This window comes from Dipodascopsis tothii (assembly GCF_038497935.1).
Source record: "Dipodascopsis tothii strain CBS 759.85 unplaced genomic scaffold V1510scaffold_25, whole genome shotgun sequence".
NCBI classification, from domain to species: Eukaryota; Fungi; Ascomycota; class Lipomycetes; order Lipomycetales; family Lipomycetaceae; genus Neoaidaea; species Neoaidaea tothii.
In genome coordinates, this window is record NW_027118009.1 from 76,954 (window position 1) to 102,652 (window position 25,699).

At 45.0% G+C, this 25,699-nt stretch overlaps 10 protein-coding genes and 1 non-coding gene across 11 annotated transcripts; 8 read left to right on the forward strand and 3 right to left on the reverse strand.

The window, feature by feature from the left end:
• Positions 1 to 55: 55 nt before the first annotated feature.
• Positions 56 to 1,180, forward strand: V1510DRAFT_420306 (pyridoxamine kinase). The gene is made up of 5 exons (XM_066934431.1): positions 56 to 120; positions 156 to 260; positions 297 to 398; positions 437 to 904; positions 939 to 1,180. The coding sequence occupies exons 1-5, from the start codon at positions 84 to 86 to the stop codon at positions 1,082 to 1,084; spliced, it is 858 nt and encodes a 285-aa protein (XP_066787714.1). The 5' UTR covers positions 56 to 83; the 3' UTR covers positions 1,085 to 1,180.
• Positions 1,148 to 4,180, forward strand: V1510DRAFT_420309 (P-loop containing nucleoside triphosphate hydrolase protein). The gene is made up of 4 exons (XM_066934432.1): positions 1,148 to 1,438; positions 1,519 to 2,654; positions 3,557 to 3,609; positions 3,668 to 4,180. The coding sequence occupies exons 1-4, from the start codon at positions 1,275 to 1,277 to the stop codon at positions 3,965 to 3,967; spliced, it is 1,653 nt and encodes a 550-aa protein (XP_066787715.1). The 5' UTR covers positions 1,148 to 1,274; the 3' UTR covers positions 3,968 to 4,180.
• On the forward strand, positions 4,181 to 5,080 carry V1510DRAFT_420315 (uncharacterized protein). Its single transcript, XM_066934433.1, has one exon. It carries the CDS (start codon positions 4,306 to 4,308, stop codon positions 4,987 to 4,989), a length of 684 nt encoding a protein of 227 aa, XP_066787716.1. The 5' UTR covers positions 4,181 to 4,305; the 3' UTR covers positions 4,990 to 5,080.
• V1510DRAFT_420316 (mitochondrial 54S ribosomal protein uL13m) lies at positions 4,860 to 5,917 on the reverse strand. The gene is made up of 3 exons (XM_066934434.1): positions 5,768 to 5,917; positions 5,580 to 5,709; positions 4,860 to 5,530 (listed from the first exon to the last, which is right to left on the reverse strand). Exons 1-3 carry the CDS (start codon positions 5,786 to 5,788, stop codon positions 5,217 to 5,219), a joined length of 465 nt encoding a protein of 154 aa, XP_066787717.1. The 5' UTR covers positions 5,789 to 5,917; the 3' UTR covers positions 4,860 to 5,216.
• A 64-nt stretch (positions 5,918 to 5,981) lies between these two features.
• V1510DRAFT_420318 (uncharacterized protein) lies at positions 5,982 to 8,399 on the forward strand. The gene has a single exon (XM_066934435.1). It carries the CDS (start codon positions 6,237 to 6,239, stop codon positions 8,178 to 8,180), a length of 1,944 nt encoding a protein of 647 aa, XP_066787718.1. The 5' UTR covers positions 5,982 to 6,236; the 3' UTR covers positions 8,181 to 8,399.
• A 148-nt stretch (positions 8,400 to 8,547) lies between these two features.
• V1510DRAFT_426810 (uncharacterized protein) lies at positions 8,548 to 9,478 on the reverse strand (the record flags this gene model as incomplete). Its single annotated transcript, XM_066935179.1, has 2 exons — positions 8,548 to 9,239; positions 9,277 to 9,478. 2 exons carry the CDS (start codon positions 9,476 to 9,478, stop codon positions 8,548 to 8,550), a joined length of 894 nt encoding a protein of 297 aa, XP_066787719.1.
• Positions 9,479 to 11,254: 1,776 nt separating this feature from the next.
• Positions 11,255 to 12,811, forward strand: V1510DRAFT_368180 (uncharacterized protein; the record flags this gene model as incomplete). Its single annotated transcript, XM_066931351.1, has 5 exons — positions 11,255 to 11,328; positions 11,459 to 11,664; positions 11,702 to 11,850; positions 11,885 to 12,484; positions 12,518 to 12,811. The coding sequence occupies 5 exons, from the start codon at positions 11,255 to 11,257 to the stop codon at positions 12,809 to 12,811; spliced, it is 1,323 nt and encodes a 440-aa protein (XP_066787720.1).
• A 666-nt stretch (positions 12,812 to 13,477) lies between these two features.
• On the forward strand, positions 13,478 to 15,661 carry V1510DRAFT_368016 (uncharacterized protein; the record flags this gene model as incomplete). The annotated part of the gene is made up of 1 exon (XM_066931334.1): positions 13,478 to 15,661. One exon carries the CDS (start codon positions 13,478 to 13,480, stop codon positions 15,659 to 15,661), a length of 2,184 nt encoding a protein of 727 aa, XP_066787721.1.
• Positions 15,662 to 20,551: 4,890 nt separating this feature from the next.
• On the forward strand, positions 20,552 to 21,584 carry V1510DRAFT_407867 (uncharacterized protein; the record flags this gene model as incomplete). The annotated part of the gene is made up of 2 exons (XM_066932430.1): positions 20,552 to 20,792; positions 20,836 to 21,584. The coding sequence occupies 2 exons, from the start codon at positions 20,552 to 20,554 to the stop codon at positions 21,582 to 21,584; spliced, it is 990 nt and encodes a 329-aa protein (XP_066787722.1).
• Positions 21,585 to 23,774: 2,190 nt separating this feature from the next.
• On the reverse strand, positions 23,775 to 24,840 carry V1510DRAFT_368120 (mitochondrial carrier domain-containing protein; the record flags this gene model as incomplete). The annotated part of the gene is made up of 2 exons (XM_066931343.1): positions 23,775 to 24,656; positions 24,742 to 24,840. The coding sequence occupies 2 exons, from the start codon at positions 24,838 to 24,840 to the stop codon at positions 23,775 to 23,777; spliced, it is 981 nt and encodes a 326-aa protein (XP_066787723.1).
• A 451-nt stretch (positions 24,841 to 25,291) lies between these two features.
• On the forward strand, positions 25,292 to 25,363 carry V1510DRAFT_t194. The gene has a single exon. It is a non-coding gene; the product is annotated as a tRNA-Gly (tRNA).
• The last annotated feature ends 336 nt before the right edge of the window (positions 25,364 to 25,699 follow it).

Sequence of the window (25,699 nt, forward strand, 5' to 3'; positions counted from 1 at the left end):
CCGAGGGTAACTGGCGTCATAAGATATATACATTTTACCCACCCTACACTAATCATATATGCTAAACTTCTAATACCGGTAATATGAGTTCCCAGCTACCAAGAGTGTTGACGATAGCTGGTAAGTACGTACAGTTATTCGTCTCTGACCGTAAGGTTCCGACTCTTCTGGTGGGGCGGGCATAGAGGCGGATTTGAAGACATTTACTGTGCATGGTTGCTACGGGATGACTTGCATCACAGCCTTGACAGCTCAGAACAGTAAGCTGCAATGTAGACGAGCAAACTGACAATCAGCAACTGGTGTGAAAGGCATATATCCTGTTACAGACCAAGAATTTATTGCAACTACTCTCCGCGCAGTTTTTGATGATATTGGGGTCGATGCTGTTAAAACAGGTAGGCCACGGAATGAAAGATGGCTCTAATATTTCAAGGAATGCTTGCGTGTGCGGACACCGTTAGAACAGTAGCACGCTGTCTACGGGAATACGATGCAAAGAATATTTGTGTGGATCCCGTGATGATTAGTACGTCGGGTTCTCAGCTTTTGCCGGAGGATGCGATTGATGTCTACCTATCTGATTTGATATCAATCGCATTTATACTGACGCCCAACATTGGAGAGGCCAAATTTATAGTGAGTAAGTCGACTGGAGCAGACATGAATATATCGTCTTTGGAAGACGCCAAAAACTTGGCTGTCGAACTACATCGCCTGGGACCAAAGTATGTTTTGGTGAAGGGCGGTCACCTACCACTGTCAAAAGACGGACTGGCGGTGACCAGCGATACTGAAGATGCTGTTGTCGCAGACATACTATATGATGGTGAAGATTTCGTCATCATAACATCGCCGCACATAATTACTGAGAATACTCATGGAACGGGCTGCACGTTAGCTTGTAAGTATGTTCGGAAACAGGTTCTGATAATAAGCGAGCATCGCCTCAAACCTGGCGAAGAACGAAGAACCTTTACTCGCAGTCAAACATGCCATTGAGTTCGTTCATGGGGCTATCCTAAGCGATCTGAGACTTGGTGCCGGCAATGGTCCTTTAAACCATCTCTACAGAATGCTATGATACAGCGATAGTTGATAGATTGTAAAGTTTTTGGATGTGCATATTCGTCCCTAGTTACCCGGAGTTAATGAATCGAATAAGTTTGCTGTTAAAAAATTTTCACCTTCATTCTTTCCGTTTAGTTACCTAATAAGTTGAACCTCGAAGATATTATCAAAGTCGTTCAGATTCTTCATATTTCGATATAACAATGAGCTACGGAGGAAGTTCGTCGTACGGTGGCCGCTCGTCTGGTGGTCGCTCTGGTGGTGGTAGATCATATGGTGGATCCAGCCGTGGTGGAGATCGCTTTGGCGGCGACAGAGGATATAGCGGTGGTGGGGGAGGATATGGCGGTGGTCGTGGTGGCGACAGGTGAGTCATCTTGTCTGCGATACAAAGCATTCTATCGTCGGACTTGCAGTAAAAAGATTTACAGTTACTGACACAAGCAGAGGATTCGGAGGTGACCGTATGGGTGCCCTTGGCGACAATCTGAAGAAGCAAGAATGGGATCTTGAAACACTTCCCAAATTCGAAAAAAATTTCTACAAGGAACACGCGGATGTTGCTGCTAGATCACGGGAGGAAGTCGAAGCTTTCCGCGCGGAGAAGAAGATGACTGTGAAAGGCACTGATGTCCCGTCGCCGGTTGTCAACTTCGATGAGGCTGGCTTCCCGGGATATGTCATCAATGAAGTGAAGTCCCAAGGTTTCAGTAACCCTACTGCTATTCAATCACAGGGGTGGCCAATGGCTCTTTCGGGACGCGATGTTGTCGGTATCGCGGAAACTGGTTCCGGAAAGACACTCGCTTACTGCTTGCCTGCAATCGTTCACATCAATGCTCAACCGTTGTTGAGTCCGGGTGATGGCCCGATTGTCCTCGTCCTTGCTCCTACCCGCGAGCTTGCTGTTCAAATTCAGCAGGAATGTACTAAATTCGGTAAATCCTCGAGAATCCGCAACACCTGTGTTTATGGAGGAGTCCCACGCGGCCAGCAGATCCGTGATTTGGCTCGTGGAGTTGAGATCTGTATTGCTACACCCGGACGTCTGATTGACATGATTGAGTCTGGAAAGACCAATCTTCGTCGTGTGACTTATCTCGTTCTGGACGAGGCTGACCGCATGCTTGACATGGGTTTTGAGCCTCAGATCAGAAAAATCGTTGATCAGATCAGACCCGATCGTCAAACGCTGATGTGGTCGGCGACGTGGCCTAAGGAAGTGCAAAGGCTTGCTTCTGATTATCTAGCTGATTACATTCAAGTAAATGTCGGATCCTTGGAGTTATCGGCAAGCCACAATATTACTCAGCTTGTTGAAGTGGTGTCCGAGATGGAAAAGCGCGATCGCCTCATAAAGCACCTTGAGAAGGCTATGGAGAATCAAGAGTCTAAGACGATCATCTTTGTTGCCACTAAGCGTGTAGCTGATGATATCACAAAGTTCCTGAGACAAGACGGTTGGCCCGCCCTTGCCATCCACGGCGACAAAGCGCAAAACGAACGTGACTGGGTGCTCAACGAATTCAAGACTGGCAAGTCTCCGATCATGGTCGCTACCGACGTAGCGTCCAGAGGCATTGGTAAGTAATTGTCTTTTAGCGTCATGACTTTCTGGTTTGTTTTTGAATACCTGCTGTTGATCTGCCCATGTTCAGTCTTTGATGAATTGCAAAAAAGCAAAAGGATACCACGGATTGGACTACTGTCAAGCTGCTACTCGGAATCTATCGAGAGATATCATTCAAGCATTATCATATTGTTACGTGGTGGCTCCAAATCACCTGCGTTAAACATCTCTGTTGCGTTATATCAGGTTTGAGCTTAAGCATAGCCTGCTTTTGTTCTTCGTGCCTTTTGTCGGTTCATCTATCATTAGAGTAGCAAACTTAGTTCCCAAGTTTGGTGCAAATGATCGATAGATAGGCCTATCATTTGGCATGATTTGACAGCAATACCGGGGTAAATGGCCTTACACAAGCCTGAACATGCTTATCTAAATCAATATTTATTTATTCCCAATCCTCCCTATCTTCGTCAAATGAGATAATGAAGTTAGAATCCTGGTTTATATCGGGAGGAATAAATAAATACGATTAACGTGTCTTTGTTGAGATACTAAGCAAACATGTTCGGCTTACAAATGCTTCACTACACCTGGTAGAATCTTTTAGTAGATGCTGTCATAAAGAACCAACCGGTCATTGTACGCTTTAGCTGTGCATTTACCGTGTGACGCTGCAGATTGATATCACTGCTTATTATGATGTCTCTGTCCCCGTAGTAGTACTGAGGCACACTGTCTATCCTTCCTTTTCTTTCTCTGACAAGACTGTAAATTTGCAATCTTTTCTCTAGCTTAAATGTCTGAGAAAAAGAGTGCTCATTTCGCATGTGATGCATTTTTGGCAAAGGAAATCAGCTGGTCCTACACAACAAACAACCATAGAATCAAACTCGCGTGAGCAGTAACTAACCTATGCAGATGTCAAGGACATTAAATTCGTCATCAACTATGATTATCCCAACAACAGCGAGGTATGTTCGATCCGATATTATATAATCACTATCGGATGTTGTACTGACGACCAATTAGGACTATGTACACCGCATCGGACGTACTGGCCGTGCCGGAACTACGGGAACTGCTATTACGTTTTTCACGAGCGAGAATTCCAAGCAAGCCCGCGACCTTTTGACCATTCTCACTGAGGCCAAGCAATACATTGACCCGAAGTTGTCCGAGATGGGACGTCATCGTGGCGGCGGTGGCGGCTATGGCGGTGGTAATAGATGGGGCGGTGGTGGTTACCGCCGTGGTGGCGGTGGTGGTGGTGGTGGTGGTGGCTACAACAGTGGAGCTAATTCTGCTCCTCTTGGTGGCCGTAGATGGTAATCAGCCTTTTGATGAAAAGTCAAGATATTTTGTAATTATATTTTATCCGGTCTAGAATGTGCAATTATGAATGAGAAAGTAGTCCAAAGAAACCGTTATTATAGCTGTGTAGACGGAGAAGCGAATATAGGTTGATGAAAGTGAAATATTACCGGGATCTGGGATGGCCGGGTATTATCAGCGCTTAATTCCGTACCACACAAATCATACCGCACAAAAATTCTAGACCACATCTGTTTTTTCTCGATCCGTTCATATTATTATCTGCGTTGGCTTTATCAGTCTCAAAGTCTTATTCGAAGGCCCGTCATTTGAATACAACTGTTTTCATTCCAAATATGAGCCTCAATTTTTTACAGTCGAAGGCGGTTCAGTCTGATTTGCTCGGCCTAGCACCAAAGCTGTTTCGCACGCAGCCGATTTGCTTCCGTGCGCTGACCATGCCACCCAAAGTCTTGCGCGGAATGCAGGCCAGGACTATGTCTAGATTCATAAAATCGGGCTCCTATGCGTGCTCCAACACCCAGGCTTCCCGGTTGACATACGGTATTCGATGGAATTCTACCAATTTCAAAGCAAAGGACCCATCTAAAAAACTCGGAACGTTGGCTCGTCTCAGCAAAGAGTACGGGTGGTCAGTGGTAGGAATTTATGCTGTCTTGTCTATTCTGGATTATCCCTTATGCTTTTTGGCCGTTCACTCATTAGGCCAAGAAAAAATCGCTGATTTTGAACACTCAGTGAAAGCATTCTTTGGTTTTGATGGGAAAGATTCCGACGATGGCAACACGGACATCACTACGAAAAAAAACGATAACCCCTCTCTATGGACGGAGGCAGTAATTGCATACGGAATCCATAAAGGGCTTATGGTCGTGCGTGTTCCGCTTACCGCCGCCATTACTCCCTCAATTGTAAAGCTTCTTCGCTCCTATGGTTGGAACATTGGAAAGACATCAGGCAAAGAACTGGGCAGAAAAGCAAAGTCTAGCTGGCAAAAATTCTTTGGAGGTCTTTTCTAATACCCTGTAATTGTTGTGCTCAGTATTGTGGGTCTCAGCATTTTTGATGGACTGTAAATATTAATGTACATGCATATTTCATTTTGACAAACAGATCTATGTAGAAATCCAGTTGTTTTTGGGTACGCATATTGTAGATTGGTGGGAGTAGTTCCTATAATGTATATACGGGCGAGGTAAACACGAACGACATTATTTCGTTTGTGCCCTTCAATTGAGAATATCTTTCAATCTTCTGTGCTTCTCTGAGCACTCTCATCCCAAAACTTGGTCAGGTTCGCTTCGTACGGGTGTTGAGAGCCTTCAAAAATTTTAAGTCGTTCAAGCCGTACCTGTCGCAGCTTGTTGCGCGGAAGCATTCCACTGACTGCTCTTCGTAGCACTTCACTGAAACCTTGCTTGGCAATCAATCTCTCCATAGTCATCTCCTTCAGACCACCAGGCCTCTGAGTGTGATGTCTGTAAAGCTTTTGCTGCATTTTATTGCCTGTTAACTTCAAGAGAGCTGCATTTGTAACGACTACATAGTCGCCGCAATCAGCTGTGTATGTTAGAATGCCAATCATCATGTTATTATCGAAAGAGCTTACATGCAGGATCAAAAACTGGTTTGTGTTTTCCCATGAGTGTACCGGCGATAGCCGTGGCCAGTCGGCCGAGAGTCCGGGGTTCATGCTCCAAATTGATACTGTGCCATAGTCGAGAGTAAGCCAACTTCGTCTGTATCAAGGTTAGTACTTTGCTAAATCCAATAAAGATTCGAAGTATCTTTACATACCGGTCCAATGTGCTGCGACATCTTAACAATGAAGTGAACAGTCCAGTCAACCTTTGCGATGTTAGCAGAAGCTCGAAAAAATTTCGCGATGTAATTATGTGTATGGTGTGCATATGTGCTTAACAGATTCGTATTTACGCCCCAAACTGCGAATAGACGACGCCAAGTCGATGCCATGAATTTATACCCAGCGCTCCTTCACAGTTGTCATCACGGTACGCTATTAGTGTGCATTGCTACGACGCGCTACCATCCTTCACCACATAAAACTGAACGGATCACAACAGCAAGGTTGAAAGCAGGGATTCAAAAAGCAATATTTGATTCGAAGAGTAATAAATTTCACGCTGCGGTTACAGAACTCATCGACTCTTGAGACCGAAAGTAATGCTAGAGGACATTCCCCTAGGTTGGTATTCCGATATATTCATATAAATATTATATCAGGTGAGAGGGACAGATAATCAAGATGAACAGAGTCTCTCTCGCCATTAAGTCAAATCTCCCAAATGAGATGGACTGGGCTTTGAGATCTCTGGTGCGAATGTCGTTCGAATCCCCCGATTCTCTGGCACTGCGAGCATATCCTGGACTTGCACCTGTGCTGTTGGAGAAAATAAGTCAGTTAAGATTTCTCGAAAGTCTTTCAAAAGGCGGCGCGGAGGACGATATGCACGAGTCGAGAGGCCAAAAGGAGGTATTCGACAAGATGTTAGAGGCCGCACTTGTGTTACGAAATACCTCTATCAACGTCGAAAATGCGCAGTACTTGGCGTCTTTGCCTCATTGTGCGTCCGTTTTAATCGCGGCTCTTCAATTGCCTGACTTGCCCCAGTTTGTTGAATTTAAACAGTACTGTCTGGACATCGTTGAATCTATATCTATATTTTCACATCCAAGATCCGCTGAAGACCCTTTATTTACGATTCTAAGCTCATATTTGAGAAGTGATGATCGTGCTGTTCTGATCTCTTCGCTAAGATCACTTGCTCGTCTCGTGATAAACATCGAAAAGAACCTGCTGAGTACTGTGGATCTGAAAACTATCACTCGAATTTCAATGCTCCTTCTATTGGATGACGAGGAGCTTCTCTCTGCATGCCTAGACTTCCTTTATCAGTACACCGTACATAAAGACAACGTCGATAGATTGAGTCATGGGCTGGGCGGGCTAAATGATATCGTCAAAACCCTTCGCAGGTTGCTCTTGTTTCAAGCCCAAGATATCATAGAGAATGGCAATGGCTACGGTCGCGATTTCGTTGAGCCAGACAGTCCACAGTTCATGCCAAGAAAGATACCGCCTCCTCTAGCCCCGCCTCGACTTCCGGCAGAACTTATTCAAGAGCTTCTCGAGTTGTCAGAGCCTGAACGTGCTACACAGTGGTTGAAAGTATGCTTCGAAGAGGACCCTGACGGCGATGTCACACAAATCGCTCTTTGGAAATCCTATGAATCTTTATTTGAAGAGTATGCGAAGCAGGGAAAGAAGCTGCTTCCAGCCGCCGATTTTATCAAGAATGTCACCAACGCTTTTAAACGGGCCGCCGCCATGGTGATAACCACATCGGCCGGTCAAAAATTCATAATCAAAGGAATAAGGCCTCGCGAAAAGCCAGCGTCACTGCTCGGACAGTACTACGTCGATTGCCAGTGGACCATAAATGATAAAAAGTGTCAATTACAGTTTCCAAGTGTCCAGCATTTGTACAGGCACATTTTAGTCAAACATTTGCGACAGGCTGTGATCGAAGGTGACGAAGAGAGCAACCCTATATCCGGGATATCTCTAAAAACTAGTTCGGTTCCGACCAAGGACGATATTATCTCTACAGATGACGGCGACACAGATATTCCCGCAGAGAGCAAATCTGAGCCAGAAGAAGTTGATGAAGACCTGGATAAGGACGAGAATGGGAACTATATAATGTTCTGTCGCTGGAATGATTGTAATCGTTTCGCCGAGAGCGGCGAGACTGACAGATGGAAAGTCACTTCTCATATAAGAACTCATATACCGGAAGTTTCTGAGAACATGCCTGTTCCATTATATGTCAGAGAGTCAGCTGATTTTCAGAAACAAGAATTCCGAAAGATACAGCATATCAGTCACAGTGGCGTATTCGTGGGCCATGGTAATGCTACAGCAATCGGCTCACGTCAGAAAAAAGTGTTGATACTATCGAAGACGACCACTACTGACGAACGTGGCGAGGCTGCTGGGATAGCTTTGACTGCGGTATTGATACTCCGAAACATCGCCAGATGCAAGTCTGGCAAGAGAGTTCTGCGGGGGGTTGGTGTTAGCGATGTTATTGGAGTAGCAGCTATAAATCGGGCACTGCGTAATTATGCAGTGGACCTCCTGGATTTGATAGAATCTGGAAGTGATAGCGAGGACGGTGTTGAATGACGCCTATGCTACCACATGTATTCGCATTGTGTATTATGTGTAATTAATAAGCTCTGCCGTTTCAAGATAAGCTACAACGCAAACTGCATGTGAATCTTCACGAAAGCCTAAGCAGTTTGGTCCAGATTGTCTATTGTCGTACAGTTTTATGCATAAATGGTCATCTATATTGTATTGAATAAACTAATGAACTAATGCATCGAAACAGTATCCATACGCATGTAAGGAAAAAAGAATGAAGCCTCCCGAATTAAACCTAGCCGCAAGCAAAAACAAGAGAATGTACATGTACGAGTATGACGAATTGACCAAACGCTTTATGATGTGATCTTGTCACATCGTCAAGTAGTAGCAACTGAGCGGCAATCTAATCACGCTTAATAGTGGCGGTGATCAGGCCATTTGGGTTGGATTGGGGAGCATAGACTTCGGCGTCAACGCCTGTGTTCTTCAAACCGTTGTGCCATGACAGATCAATTTCGAAGTAATGCTTGTTCGGCAGCGCGTACGAGATCTCGGTGATGTCGGTGGTCTGAGAAAGGATGTCTTGAGCAGTCTTGAAAAGAGTGGCCTGAACAGAGGCCGACTCATGAGTAGCAAACGTATCGAGAGTCGTCTTGCGCGCGATCTGGAAACCCTTCTCTATCTCGTCCGCTTTGGCCTTGACTTCATCGACACCCGAATACTCTTTCCATTTCCAGCTGGCCTCTACTTCCGTAGACATGATTCTGTCCCAGGTCTCAGGCAGAGTGGTGTACTCATCCTGGATATATCCGTGGAAAGCAGATCCAGTTGACTTCAGCACCAGAAGCTTTTCAATACCAGTGGAAAGTTTGACCGATCCATCCTTAGCCACAATTGCGTCGCACGTGCGGATGTCCTCTCCATCCCGGACAAAAGCATGAGGGTGGGCGTCTCCGTCGATCTCATATCGAGTCCACTTGTGCTCGACAATGTGAATCGTAGCGGTGCTGATGTGATCGTACTTCTTCACAAAGTGGGTTCCAAGTATGGTGGCAAATAGCTCGGGTGGGTTCACAGGGTTCTGCTTGGCGGTGACTTTCGTCAGCATACCAGCGGGTTATATGGCACTTACTGTATGTCGTGTTCTTCATGGTGTCGGTAGTAACGACATTGCAGTTGTCCGCGACCGTATAAGCCTCGTCAAATGCTCCCTCGAGCATGACGCGGACGGTGAACTCAGTCACATACTGCAGCCGAGGGTTCGCGGAATCTCTGCGGACCTTAAAAAGGCGGACGTTGTCCTTTCCGTAGCAAGTGGCAGACAATGAAGACATACTTGAACTGATTTCTAGTAGATGGCCTATCCTGTGGATGTATAGAGTATAGGATCTTAAGTATGATGGATCTGGATTTTGGGGAAATGACTTCACTTTATAGCTTGGGCTTGAGATAGCCGCGCTCAATAGTAACTTTGGAGCCCAAATCTTTCGATAACATTTGAATCAACAAAGTTGGCGTGTTCAAAGCCCCGACAGCTAATTAAACTTCAGTGCTCTGGGCTGATGCGATGGTGAACCATTCACTGGCTCATCGGAAGCAAGACGGCTACGTAAACGTGCACTAACTGATCAGGTACCATGTTAGCGGAAGATTCTTAGTACTGATAAGAAAACTGTGCATTTCTCCGAGATGTTGTTTAGAGTACTCTAGTGTCATCGACTACCAAATGGCCTTACCGCGATTAGCAAATAAGAGCTCCACTGACAAGATCCCCCTACCTTCCGAGAAGCATTTGTGATCATGCGGTGAAGCGCACTCTATTACGATCCGCCCATGTTTCTTGAAGAAGAAAATCGAGGGTTCCAAAGGCTGTAAGGCGCGCATGATACGAGGCGGTCGGACGTCGTCGACAAGTGCTCCGCCGCTGGTCCGTCTGGAAATGGTCTTCCGACGTCGACTACGAGGGCTAGCTTCCGATGTGGCTATCTTCGGGTTCAAGCGAACTGTGGCGTAATAGCTTGTGGCGAGTCATTTCTCGTGGCTAGTGAAAACACATTTGGTCGGACAAGCCCGAGAGCCCGCAATAGGCTTTTTCGACGTCAGACTGGTCATAATGGCATTGGTTCTATATACTCTGCAATATTCTCGGCTATCGTAGAGACTCTCTGCTGGAATGGCACCATTCTGCTACTTGTGGATCTGCAGGTTCTAATGTGTTTTCGAGCACGGCCGTCAGAAATGTCTGGACATCACACGTATCTGTGTTGGGCCCTCGTAAAATGGAGGCAATGTGCCACCAACATGTTCATAGCCGGTGTTGTCCCGTGGAGAGCCGTATCAGACCGGAGCATGCGGCACTCGGAACATAGCGCATACCAGTGTAAATATAATTTAGCGCGTAGGCTTGATACGAAGGATTAAATTCCATTTTACGCTTCTGGATGCCAGCTTCTGAGAGAGCAGCATGAGCCATCCCTTATGTCACTACGGTAGCCTGTCGACGTCCTTCGAATTCGCTCTGTCCGCCACAAGTTAAAGAAAGCCGGTTCAGGTATATCTTCACACATATCCGCGTGGAGTTGACCTGGCCATTGATTGCTTTCTCGCATTGGCTCTCCGTGCTATGGGTCTGCCGGCGGGGAATATCTTGTTTGGCTTGCGTTACCATCTTAGCGCTATCTAAACGACTCAATGCACAAGACACGAGGATTACAGGCTGTTTCCGACGCCACATTTAATTTGATATCTGTCAAGATGTGCCTGTACAGCCGGACTTGTCCGATATACATATGTGATGCATCAAACATGTCTAATCTAGGAGATCACCTGGAGTAAGCTATCTCAGGTACGACATCATTGAGTGATCAGGTCAAGCTTCGCAGTGCCTTCCACTTAAGTCAGCTAAACAGACGCCTTCACCGCTTACACAGCGCGAGCCATTGTGTATGTAGCCCTTACCCTTTGCATTCACCAGATAGGGTAAATATTACCCTGACATTACCACAGTTCACCCTTTTGTATATTACTTTTTTGCATGCGATCAAAGCAGTGATAGTCGATAGATTAGTAACGCAGTGTATCTGGCCAAAATGGTCGACAAGGATCGAAAAATGGAGATTGGCATTATAGGTATGGGCGACATGGGCAGGATGTACGCTCGACGGCTGTCAATGTCCGGCTGGAAGTAAGTAAATGCTTGCGCGCTGAAGCTCTCGGATGTCCTATCTTGCCTCTGCAATATGATCTACCAATATTAGACAACAACCGAGCAAGCGACACTCTTATACTATAACAAGATAGCTGACCTGCTCAAGAATCAATGCCTGTGACGTACCTCAAAAGTTTGACTCACTTACCGACGAGTTTTCATGCAGTAAGAATGCTGAGGAAAAACGCCTGATCATAGACAATAATGTCCAGATATTCGAAAGTGGTCATCTTGTGTCACGCTGCAGTGACTATATCCTTTACAGCGTCGAGGCAGAGAATGTTGACCGAATTGTCGCCTTGTATGGACCGTGTAAGTCTGTCTTCGGTTACTAGCGCTGACGCAGCAGCTACCAAAGTCGGTGCAATAGTCGGTGGGCAGACATCCTGTAAAGCTTTCGAGGTGGAAGCATTTGAGAAATATCTTCCTTCCGACGTACAAATCATATCATGTCATTCTTTACATGGCCCAAACGTGGATCCGACTGGACAACCTTTGGTAAGTTGTCGTATCTGATTCACACTGATTGTAGGTAATAATCAGGCATAGAGCCTCGGATGAAGCATTTGAATCGGTCAAAGAAATATTGTCTTGTTTTAATTCTCAGGTGGTGTATCTCAGTGCAAAAGAGCATGATAAAATTACTGCGGATACACAGGCTGTGACGCACGCTGCGTTCTTGACCATGGGTTCAGCATGGTGCGCCAATAACCAGTTTCCCTGGGAGGTTCCCAGATACGTTGGAGGTATCGAGAACGTGAAGATTAACATATCGTTACGCATTTACTCTAATAAGTGGCATGTCTATGCGGGGTTAGCGATCATGAACCCAGCTGCTCATCTCCAGGTATTGCAGTATGCTCAATCAGTAACAGAACTGTTCACACTTGCTATTGAAGGAAAGGCCATCGAACTCCGAACGCGTATATATGCTGCCAAAGAAGCTGTATTTAGCAGTCTCTCAAAAGAACAGTCTTTGCTGTTATCAGATAATCTTCTCGACCAGTTTTCTTTAAGTAATGTACCGGCAGAAGCTCGTACTCCTAACTCTCACTTAAGTCTTCTTGCGATGGTCGATTGCTGGTACAAATTGGGCATCAATCCGTACGATCACATGATCTGCTCAACGCCGGTAGGTGCGGAGAATGATCTCGACTAATAGCAGCTCTTTAGAATATGGCTCGGGGTTACAGAATATCTTTTTCAGGCACCGGGTCTTTTGGATGAATGCCTAGAGGTCGCGATCAATAATAATTCTTTCCGCGCAGATGATCTTGAATTTACGATAGCTGCACGATCTTGGAGTGACATAATCAACAGTGGGAACTTTGTGTCATACAAAGCATTTTTCGAGAAGGTCCAAGATTATTTTGCACCCCGTTTCCCGGAGGCTACGAAGCTAGGTAATGCGATGATTAAAACCATTTTTGAAAAATCCAAGAGCGAGGGCAGGGAATAACCGTCTACTTCATTGTGTTATTAAAACGATACTGTAACAGTGGGCACAGCCAAAAGCTTATTTACAGAAATCCCCGGAGGGAGCATTATAGTATTAGATTTTACACTTAGACCATAAAACATTAAAGCTTAGTGCAAGAATGTGCAATTGTAAAATGAGAATTCTTCACCGGAAGACTCGAGAAGTATTCTATAAACCACCTTACCAGCGGTCAAACAGGCGCATCCTGCCGTCTTTTGATATCCATTGCAGATGTCTCCGCACATTAGCTCGGTAAGATTTTTGGGGGTCTTCATATAGAGGCTGGGTGCTCTAGTTCAAGCCTCTGTAGCTGTGTTTCCGTGCGTTTGTCGAAAAGTGGCCTGTCTATCTGAAAGATTGCACAGGACATGATGGCTGGGAACTGGTTTTGGCATGACAAGATCGACTACTGACCAACAGGGGAAATACGTATCTCCACGGGTCTGGGCGCGGATTGGGTTAATCAAAAATGTGCAAGAGACTCGCTCTATGAAGCAGTTCCATAGCTGGCAAGCGCTTAGACCTACATTGAGCGGCTGTGTTAAGCGATTACCGGCAGGTTGCGATTCAGGGACAAACTTGCTTTGCCGTGCTAGCACTGAGCAATTTATAGCGAAACACTCACCGGTTCGATTGCTCAGTGGCATGACAAACGGACCACAAGTGAGTGCGTCACACCCCACAGACAGCGCCAACGAGCCCAAAAGTGAAATAGAAGATTACGTGCCAGCGAACACGACACAAATTCCTTGGTATCTGCGCAAAGTTCCGGCTGCTGGAGATTCGCCTTTCAATACTGAACTGCCCGACATACCCGACGATGCCCCCAAAGAGCTGTCATCTGTTCTTAGATACATGGCTGATGATTTGGGCTTGACGGATATTCAAATTTTTGATATGCGACAATTGAAGTCACCTACCGCCTTTGGGGAAGACGCCATGATGGTCATTAGCTCCACTCGCGGCGAACGACATCTTCTCAGAGCCGCAGAGAGCTTGCGCAAGTTCATGAAGGAGTCCTTTAGGGCAAAAGTCAAGACCGAGGGCATGGTGGCGCCTGAAAGAATAAAGATCAGAGAACGACGTATAAAGAAGAAACTCTCAAAGTTCTCTGGCGATATGGCAATGGCAGAACAAGAATTGCGGTCTGAACAGGCTCACACGTGGGTATTGATCAATTCCGGAATTCGCGGGATTAACATCCATCTTATGACGAGAGACCGTCGTGAAGAGCTCGATTTGGAAACACTTTGGACAAGCGAGCTTCCTATGATCAACGATATGCTGGGGTCACAGCTTAAAGATAACCTGGTGGACCGCAAAAAGGATTTTTCTGGATTTACTAGACGCCGGCGCACCGACCCCTTGGAGAGGTACGACGCCATCACCCAGGAATATCAAAAGATTGTGTACAGGGCTCGGAAGCAGGAGAGAAGCACTGATATAGGGAGTGGAAATGATAGAAAAGTATATGTGACCGCTGAAAAATCTTCGCCATTCTATAGCTTTTCAAAGGCGACGACGACGGGCACCAGAGGCTACCATACAGAGGCCATTGTCGAAAGCACCGGAACTTCCCAGCCTATCCTGGATAAATTTACTATTGAGGTATCACGTACTGCTTATAGTTATAAGCGCGAGTTTTCACCGCTGAAGGATGAGATACAGGATTTATTGGCTCTATATGAGTTTGATACCGTTGTCGAGGGACCGGAAGCCAAGCATTTATACAAGAAACTACAAAGCTTAGCAGAACACGGAGAATACTCTGTGGTAGAAAAAATGGTGAAGCACTTGCCGAAGAAATTTGTATACGACTCTAACCATGATATACACACTTTGCTCATGGACGCTCATATCTATCACATAATTCGATGCTCGAGCATATTGGATTTACAGGCGCTGTTCACTCAGATTGATCGCCGGACACCCGCATTTATTTGCTCGTTTCTGAGGGCTTTTCCTTGGAAAGACCCTGAACACAAGCATTGGCGCAAGAAGCTGGAGTTTCTACAGCTCGCGCATATGGTTAACCCAAAGGTGACCTCTGTGGTGGCTCTCAAGGATCATCTTATTCAACAACAACTACATGGTTCTGAGCCGTCTAAGGACGACGTTTTACTAGTTTTGGCTACTGTCGCTGTCTCTCCACAATTTTCAGACAAGGATTCAAAAGATGTGATCGACCAGAAGCGCTGGCTTCAGGCGACAAATAAATCCTTTGCAGCAATTACCGACATAATACGGCTGATGATCAAAGATGATAATTTCAATTTGATTCATTCGCCGGAGCTTTACACAATTTTATATCAAGCATGCGTGCAACGCCGATTTGATATCGGGAATGTACTCCGGGACCCTTTTCCAAAATACTCAAGGCATGCTGGACTGTTGTTGAAAAGCAAAATCCCGATGGACGCAGACCGTGCAACCATGATTGACTTATTTATGAATAGATACAAGGTACCCATTAATTCAACTTATTGGGTGCTGTCTCTGAGCTCTCTTGCACACGCGGGCAAATGGTCATTGTTCTGGAAAAAATGGAACGAAATCTATCTTGCGGGAGTATACCGCGACTCTTGGATGTGGGCCCTTGTGGCGTCTCTGGTCGCAAAGGCTGGCGATACCATACAGATGGAATACCTACTGAGTAAAGAATGGGCCGACTTTGGAAATCAGCATCCTATGACACCTCCGACCAAAGAATTCATCATGGCCATGAATGTATGCCTCAGAGTTGTCGATCCCGACAAAGAGAAATACGAGCAACTACGTGATTCGTTACAGAGATATCGATTTGGTCTCAGTAATAACAGTCAAATGTAAATAGATCAAAAGTCATATGAATGGTGTTTCAGTCATTGACATGCAGAGTAACTCATGAGCCTGCGACTAAGCGCTATGAAAATTGTATATGCAAGCGTGTGTTACTATGCAACACAAGTCTTATCCACCTTCTTCTTGCCCACCAAGAGGTCTTATCAAAGCCCAGCGCATGCTCGGAGGTGGGGAAGGGGGGCTGATAGAATATATAGCTTGTGGTTTGAAGGGAACGTAAAACTGGACGTCTGTTTGATATTTGGTCGCGGACAAAACTATCTGTAAGATAACGCGAAGTTCACGAAGAGCTGTGCATCGAATCAGTGATCTCTTTTCCTTTTGAACTGAACCACTTCTGTGGCGGCTACACAGAGAGCCTTTGGAATTAATGCACCCTTAATATAGTGCCCTTGTGATGCTATTGTGATCTGCAAATAAGCTTACGCCGCTGTTTAAGCATAACGACATATGGAAACTTGGTTCAGCACAAGGTCATAGGCGTCGTGTGCATACATACTAGGGCTACCATGGCGGACTATAAGCGTCTCTTATTTACTGGCTGATAGAGGCGGGAATATCTAGTACTTTTAGGAATAAGCCTGTTCGTCTACATTTCTAAATCGTAGACACTGAAGTGAATCATTACTATATCCCGATGTCACGTTACGGGCAATCTAGCGAGACGCTTAGGTCCATCCACATGTTCATTGTCTAGCGCACGGGATCTAGCAATCAGTTGCAGTGCGCGATCTTTCTGTACGTTCATCGTCTCTATACATTTGAACAAGACGCTGGCTTAGCACGACAGCTCTTGCTGCTAAAAGTCATAAACTGATGCTACAGTGGTGAAGCCGATATCGCTATCATTCAGGAACAGAGATATTCTTTACCTACATAACATTCTCACGTTACTGTGCACATCTTCTGGGATCAATCACCAATGAGCTCTTACGGCTCCGGCACTCATGAAACAAAACCGATGTCACCGAAGGAGTTTTTTATCAAGATACCGATGCTGAACGAGCGGTCATTCTAATTGAGTTTATCCACCACTGTTTAGCATGAGATATTTTTTTAATGGAGGAGACTTAGTCTGTGTTTAGTAAAATAGTTCACTTTGCTGTACCTAGTCACCATTCTATACCACGAATGCCTTGTACCTGAAGTATCCGCGCGTACCTTTCTTACATCAGAGCGCTTCCGTAGTGGCAGAGAAACCGCGGCTTCAAAGTCAAATCTATTTAGCGTAAACTAGTGTGCAGCACATTGTGCGCAAGCTCTTGAAAATCTTACTACAAAAGGCCTAAAATACTTCTGTGGCTGCTAGGCAATTGGCCGCGGATTACAATTAGCGCATACCAACTATCATTCTTATCATTAAGCTAGTCTTTGTTTAACTACTGCATTATTTAGGCAGAAACACGTATGTGCTGTAAGAATGCGTATTGTAACTTTGAACATTCAAAGTTAGTATTATTAACTAGTAAGACTGCTTAATCCATTTGTAGAGATTATACTTCTAAATTTCGCAAATTATTTACCTCTGTAGGAAATAATTATTTAGTACATAATTGGCTCATGTTAGCGGTCTGCTATTGGCTCCAGCTTACCAATTGTTAATCAAGTGCAAGGCAAAACTTGCTGTGTAAGTACTAGATGGGCCGATCTAGCCGCTGCACATGCTGGTACCAAATCCCACTGTCGAAGCCCACTGCCGCGAGCGTATATCTAATACTAAGTGAGTTTAGTATCAGGTCTAACTTGCACTTCACACGAGTTGAAGATATCAGGCCAAACAAACATCACTTACAAACCGCTGAAGACTGCTCTCGCCAATGACCGCCTGTGCTTTGTTAGGTGTTAGATGCTTTGTACAGTTCCCCCGGACATTTTGCCATACATGCATATCTACGCTACCAGCGCATAAGCGTGCAGAACTACGTGGCAGGTCGAGACACGAGAGCTGTTGTACGACATAATACTCGGCAGTCTAACACGGAAGCGCAGATCGTTGGTAGCGCACATACACCGACTTAGAGGACCAACGAGCAGATCGGATGTACAGCTTAGCCCTCTGAGAAGCCAATATGCTCTTATGGTGGTACATTTCTGTGACTATAGATGGGTCCGTATGAAGATAGCGAATTATGCTGGGCGGTATACGGTGATTTGTTTGTAGAAAATCGGTCAACAAGAGCGTCGGGCCCAAGCCAAAGGCTTACATAGCACGACACTGAGTCCTGCAGAGGGTCCCATCATTATCGAATTTATGTGAAATTGGAATATCGAATTCACGTTGCCCGGCGGATCTTACCAGTCTTTGGATGATCTTCTATGCACCGGGACTCATTGCTAGCTGAGCACAACCGCAAGGGCTAAGCTTATTATTCGATAGATGCAAAAAGGTTCCGAAGGCGCCAACGTCTGACAATAGACGCAGTTGCGAGCGAAATCCGCTAACAACTGGCGCTCCACTGGTAAACTATGTACAATGTGCCTTAAGCGTATGGAGTGGCTCCTCTAAATCAAACGAAGACAAGCCGGAACGTTAACTCGTTGGGAGTCGGAGTTTGGTTCGTTACTTTGTATACTTTGACAACTCGCAGGACACGTCTCGAGAGAACGCATCTTCATGTATAATTGATACCATAGTGGGTACCCTGCAGGTTGCGTCACAATGTTCATTAATCATGGCTGGATGTAAAGCATATCGAGATGTACGTCTCTCAGATTATTTAGCAACTTGCGCATGGCTTATGTAAACGATTGTATTGACCTGTGACTTCACTTCAATTATTGTATGATCCCTTGTGGTGCTCTTTGCATGTCGGTCTGCTGTCAATTCTTTACATTGAACTTTTTTGAACAGTCAGCTCCCGGAGGTTACAGAGGACATTCACTAGTGATAGCCGTTATGCAATTTCATGTAGGATCATTTTAGGAGATGTATGACACGACGTAGATTAGACTGGCTCAGTTACATGACCTCAGTAGGCGATATATCTACTAGTGGTAAACAGTATTAGGAATTCATCTTCGAGTTGGACAGCGAAGAGAACAAACATAATGTCTTCCGACTTCTCTGATGGCCGCTTGTGATCAGACAGGATTGATACATCGCTACGCCGAGGCTATTGTCCGCGTATGTAGTATATTTCACAGGTAACAATTACATAAACGCATGGATGGGTCCTTTATACGGCTGGGCGCGTAAAACATACGCGTCAAGACAGTACAATCGTACCAAATATTACCCGGATATATTAAAGGGATCACATACGCGCGCGTTTTTCAAAGTCAGAGAAGCTCGACTAGACATATAGTACCCACAAACTTATATGGTCAGTGGACATGTCAGACAACCCTCGTTTCAAGAGCTCGATGTAACGGGCTGAACAAGCATCAATGTGAAAATGCAAACGAACAGTTTATCTCATGTTAAAGTGGCAGAGAAGTCTACACTACCAAGTCAAAAAAATGCCATATACATTCTTGTAGCGCGAGTAAACAACCTCAAACGTAAGTATATGACCTACTCGCATCGATCTCTCTTCTGGGTCGATGAGTACCCAGAAATACCTCATAGCAAGTTTCATATACTCTGTAGCCTGCCTGAACGTCGCATTGTGGAGAGGGGAATGGAGAAAGCAAACTGCAATGCGGTTATTCCGAGTCGTACGAATTACATCCTACACACTCGTCTGCGTCTTCAACGAAACACACAGATGTGTTTTATTGTCCATGTGTTGCACTCGCAAAAAGGCTTCTGAAGCTGACGGCACGAATGAATGAGTAGGTAGGGAAGTGGTAAACTATACTATAAAAGGGCGGCACAATCGAGATAAAGTTAATGTAGTTTCCCTGATTTTCGCCTTCGGGCTGTAACCCAATACGTAGTACATGCTCTCCACTTTACTGGCAAATCTTGCCGCCGAATACAATATACTTTGCCCCTCTGATTGCAACTTGTATTCAGGCGGAATTCGTACTATAAACAGTACCAGAATTCGAGTTGCAATTATCAGTGAAGGATGGATTTGAGTAGAAACTGGCGCGGCGTTACCACTAGTGCCTAAACGGACATCAATCATTACCTAGCTTACTGGTATCTCGTTCCTTCTATACCAGGGTATCTAGATTTTATCGTATCCATGGGTATACAGTTGGTACTCGTATAAAGTTTACTTAGTACTACCAACTCGTCATACTTCGATTGCAATTTCAGTTTCCAAAATTCTTTGCCCTTTCTTTCGTACATCGTGTCCTCCTTAACACTTTCCCTCAATATGCTGGATTGTTAAGATTTAGATTCCACAATTTAAAATTTTTGTTATTTTTACGCTTGCCTAATTTCCGCCTTTTTTTTCATTTTGTATCTTTTTTTTTTTTTTTTTTTTTTTTATACTCTTTCTAACATTTTTAACCTCTTCACAATCCTCTTCCTTTTATTCCATCCATATTCCGTCTACTGCTTCTCTTTCGCCTTTAATCTAGTCTTTCTTTTTTCTTCCGTGCTCCTGTATTCGGGTTTCAAGGTCAGATTGCAGGGTGTTCTTTGGTATATTCTCGCAACCGCTAGTCTTCGGTCTATTGTCAGCTCGATTTTTACTGGGTTATATGTCTACTTCGATTCTCAGACCGGCGAAATAGAAAGCAAAAGAACAGTATTAATATTGAATAGCGGTCCAACAGTGGTCGTATTCAGCTATTCAAAGGAAATTGAGAAACTTGCAATTGCAAGAAGCCACGAAAACGGAATCTGCGAGAAGTCGATAGCATTGAACATTCGGCATTAGCGGAGATATATAGTACACTTGTTACATCGGTGATATACGGCAACAGGTACGTGTCAAACCATTTTCTTGGATTTGTTGAGCGCGTCTAACTTATTCAGATATGGACAGTCGAGATACGCAACCGGGCTCTTTCGCGACCTACGCGGCGCCTTCTCAAGATCATTCTACACAGTATGAAAACCAGGATAGCTCCAGACAGCACTATGGCTCTCAAACGGCTCCTAACTATCTTGCAAGAACTGTTTACGACCCTAGACAGTACACCGCTGCAGCGGCAGCGGCAGACCCTGCTAGACCGACTACGAACGGATACGGAGTTGACCCGAATGGTGCACTTGGTGGTACGTTTATCTAGGTCGATACACATCTAATCGTTCAAAGCAGGCTTTCCTACTCCTGATATGACTGCGGCGTACCAGGGCTATCCTCCCAATGCCAACCACAATTGGCGTGCGGAGTGGTATCCTCCTGTGACTAACAGCTACTCGCACGCGAATCCTATGGGGGCGACTCCTATGCCTGCTATCAATCCTCTTCCTGTGAGAACCACGGACAGCAGAATTCGTCGTGCTCGCGGAAGTGAGTTCAGTGGCAACACTGTTTACTCGTTTGTGCCACTGCCTGGTGCTCAACAGCAGAAGAGACCCAGAAGAAGATATGAGGAGATCGAGCGGATATACAAGTGTGGATGGCAAGGTTGTGAAAAGGCTTACGGTACTTTGAACCACTTGAATGCGCATGTTACCATGCAGACTCACGGTCCGAAGAGAACTCCAGAGGAGTTCAAGGAGACCAGAAAGGAATGGAAGGCGCGCAAGAAAGAAGAGGAAAACCGTAAGAAGGCGGAACAGGAAGCGAAGGAGAAGGCTGCTGCAGAGCAGCAAGCTGCCAACCCCTCGCAGTCCTCTCAGACTCCTAACCAGACTCCTCAGACGACTGCGCAGTCTCAAGTCACTCCTCAACCCCTCCACCCGCAGCAGCAGCATAATGTTCCTGGCCATCAGCAGCCTCAGTATGGCCTTCCGCCGCCGCAGTATCATCCCGGCTCGGTTCCGGCTAATAACCCGAACGTTGAGTTTCAGTACCAGCAGCCTATGTACGGAAACGGGTACAACCAGTCCTACGGTGCTTGATTTCGTTTAGATTACCAGGTTAATTAGGCGTTAAGTTTCGGTTGTCTCTTTCTCCGATCAAAATTTGATAGACGAGTGCTGCGAACATATGGATCCCAGCATTCCAATTTTGTCTTTTTTTTTGCCTTTTTGACGCAACATATATCTATAGATATCCAGATATTTATATGTATATATTTGACTATATTATATTGTACTATTATTTATTGGTCTTGTTGATGAGTGAAGATTTAAACCAAAAAATCGATCTGCTTATGTCTGCTATGTTTTGATCCAATGCTGCTTGTTTTGTCTCGGCTGTGGTTGAGATTTTAGATACTATGCGCTTACTTGTTCATGTTTGCAGAGCTTGAAGGTTCTTTTTCATCAAAGATCCCCAGTCCGAAGAGTACGATCCTGTTTAATTATTATGATGTTACATTAAAATCTTTTCAAGTTGGATTTTTCCTAATCTTTTTGTCAGTTCACATTATTTGTTTAGATTGTAGTATATTTAATGCGATTAGTTTACAAAGTAAAGTTGTTCACTGATCTCCTGTTATTGAACGAGATCCGTTACACTCTGTGGTACTTCTGGATATAAATGGACACTATGGATGTCTTATAGGACGCCAGCTTCTAAAGTATGACCAAAATGGGGCTCGTCACGTCTAGTTTTCCGTGGTTTGCGCATGCGCATGAAGTTGTGTTAAACTACGTGCGCTCAGGGCTACAGTTACATCATAAACCGGGACGCCGAAATTAGCGCCACTTTCTAAGATGTTACCGCCGATGACATTAACGAGATCAGCAGTATCGAGTTGTGTGTATGTATAGAAATCGTTCTATATGTAACATAGTACACTAATGATTGATCCGTTAGACTGAAAGGCTGGATTTCGCAGATGCATATCATAGCCCTCAGTACGCAATGAGGGGCGGAGAGCGGGGGTTGATCACGCGTAGAAAACCCCTACCAGCACCACTGCTCGAAAATAAAGGCACTCGTGAGGTTGTGCAAGGCGTTCTTCTATACAGATGCATACGTCGGCGTGATTCTCGGTGGCGTGAGCGTATGTAAAGAGACCCAGCCTTTTGTGTGCCCATTTAGGGCCTGAAAATCTACTACAAAAGCGAATCTCAGTGCCGTACCATGGCTCATTTAATCAAGGTTTCGCGATTTTTACTGCAATTCGTTGAAGTTGGTAGAACTACCAATAAGCTGTTCCCGGATCATTGGTACGAATGCCGTTGGCGCAGTCGGAAGACAGACAAGAGACTGGTCATTCGATGTGGCTAAGTATGTCCTAACGTACGGGGCTATTTCATAACACACCTAACAAGAATGGTCAACATATATTTGTTAGCTATTGGTAGGCATGCAAAAAGGTACACAGATTTATGTGACCTCTTAAAGGTTCTCGCTAGTAGCTTTCTTCTCGCTAGATGTTTATTAGCCTGTCACCCGCGCTTCATCGCTGAAGCCCCTTGGCGACAGTAGCGAGCATTAACTTTCTTTCCCAGTTGGCACGAAGCTGAATTTATCTCAAGACTAGCTGTATGTCATCTCGCGCTGGAAAATCTCTGAGACTTCAGGCCGAAATTCTGAAGAACTGTACTCATAACTAGTCAAGAATACGAATCTGGAACAGCAAAACGATATTCTCTGGCGTAGCCACTGTCTAGAGCGTGGTGTAAAGATGTCGACAAAGCTAGTTCCATGTATATGCGACCCATTCTCTCGCATGCAAGAACCCGTTGCCGCTACTCGTGTCAGAACGTACCATGGATCTATAAAGTTTATTTAATGACGCTTGCTGGCTTCTTATAACCAGCTCAGCTTTGTTGTTACACGTACAGAGACGGCCACTCGATTAGAAAAGATAATTATCGGTGGTGTCGAGTCGATCACAAGGGCTCTAATGTGAAATATATACAATGAGGTATGTCTTATTGCCATAGCATTTCTATGTAAAATAGCTTCATGAAGCCTGATTCAAGGATCCTATCTGAAAGACAGCAAACAAATAGATGCACCAAAATATTTGTCGTAATATGCTTATGATTTACAAAAGTTGACGATGCCCTGCTGTTGCTCCACTCGGTCGGCATTGATTTAGAGTATCACGACCGGTTGTGACCAGACGATCGCGAAAAGACATGCCATGTCGGCCCATTCAACTGAAGGGCGTGTAGGGAGAATGTCACCTATTAGATACCTAGCAAAAACTTCGTCCGTTCGTAAACAAAAAATGAGCAGGAGACCATTGGGATTACTTTGACATATCCAATAGTCAAACCGACGAAAAACCCACGCGTTCCCTTCTCGAGCCATATCATTTTAATAGTGGGTAAGATTTTGGCAAAACTTCCATCCCCTAATGCGCCTCCAACTTGCATACGCCGGCGTACAACCTCGAGTGGGTAGCTTGCCGTCTGTGATATCATTCCTGCCAACCCTCCAGCAGTCAATTGTGCCCACACCTTTAAAGGGTACCGTCGCCCATCAGACTCGGGTTGACTGACCGCATATCTGGCCAATAAAGAAGATCTGAAAATGTCGTGTACTGTATCGTGTGTCCAGAAGGAAACACCGGCGTATGGTAGTATACCTAATATTGTCGGAATGAAGCCGCGGTAAAAGTTTTGTAAACCTCTGCCTGTTGGATTTTCAGTGGTTCTCCCTTCGTTATATATGTATTTGCACAACTGAGAGATAGTGGTTTTATGATCAGCTCGAGTCTCATATGCAAGTCGGACTCGAATGAGCTCTAATGGATATGTGAAGAATACCGAGCTAACACCCGCTAATGATCCAGACAAGACTCTTCGAACGCTGGTTTCATGTTTTGGTGTTGGGATCAAAAGAGAGCGTATTTGCTCATATGCGACGAATTTTATAGCAGCATACGGAAAAATTCGAAGTAACGTTGCAGAATGTCCTTGGAACAGACCCAGAACTCCGTCATGTGTATAGATAGTTTTCGCCGCACGCCATAGTCCCATTCGAGCACCGCTATATTTCCTGAATTCCGGACTCGACGTCTGAAAAAGAATCTTCACTCTGTCTAGGGGGGCAATGAGACTTTTACCCTTATTGAGTTGTCAGTAATGCACGTCGATTATATTTCGAACTGAAATATACAGCCGATGCCATATTCGAGGCAAGAATACTTACTGCACAGCCCGCGATACCCCCAGCCAACCCACTTCTGATTATATAGTCATAAGAGTGCTTCTGTTCAATAGTTAACACTGGTGGAACTTGTGTTTTCATGCTGGCGTCTGTGATTGGCACCGTGCCAAGCGAGTGCACGTTTTCCATCATAGAATGCCCGATATCGTAGTAGGAGTCATTGACTGAAATCCAGATTAACAGAGTGTTAGGCGTAGATGCCGTCACGAGAAACTGTGATCAGTCCACGAAGAGAGACTGCCTGCAGAGTCTCCGACTTCCACTATGTGGTATCTAATATCTGCCTGTCAATCGAACCGAGGGCACTAATCAGAAAAAATGCTCGAGTAGGCCCTGCCGTCTAGTTTTTTTTTGGATAGAGGTGTTGTGCGTACTCACAATATGTCGAGCAGAGCTTTTCGGCAGAGAACCACAGAAGATAGCTTTAAAAGCCCGGACAAGTGGATGAAATCGTACAGATTACAAATTTTGGCCACATGACTTACATAAAGAGAGGGTTATATTAAATACTCAACTTTCTTTGTTAGTTCAAGGACGGTTGGTGTAGTGGTTATCATATTTGCCTTCCAAGCAAATGACAGGGGTTCGATTCTCCTACCGTTCAATATTTTTATTTAATAATCTCAAAACTCTAATGAGGAATAAATATGCTGATTGGTAGATTACCATGCGCTCAACCCACAATTGTGAGAAGGCGCTGCAGTTTTCTTTGGATTTTAGAAAGGATAGCAAGACTGGCCGTATGCACATAGTCATCTACGTTGGGACTCGGAGCACATTTTTTAGGGCCGCTGAATGACTCAATATATGATCTCTTTGTCGTCCCTTGGTCAGAAAATCGTGATTACTGCACCTGTCATCTATAATGCCCATAAAAACCTACGGGCTGCTTACTACGTCAAAGAGGGTCTGGCTCCAACCTGCTCTTTATTCGCTATCT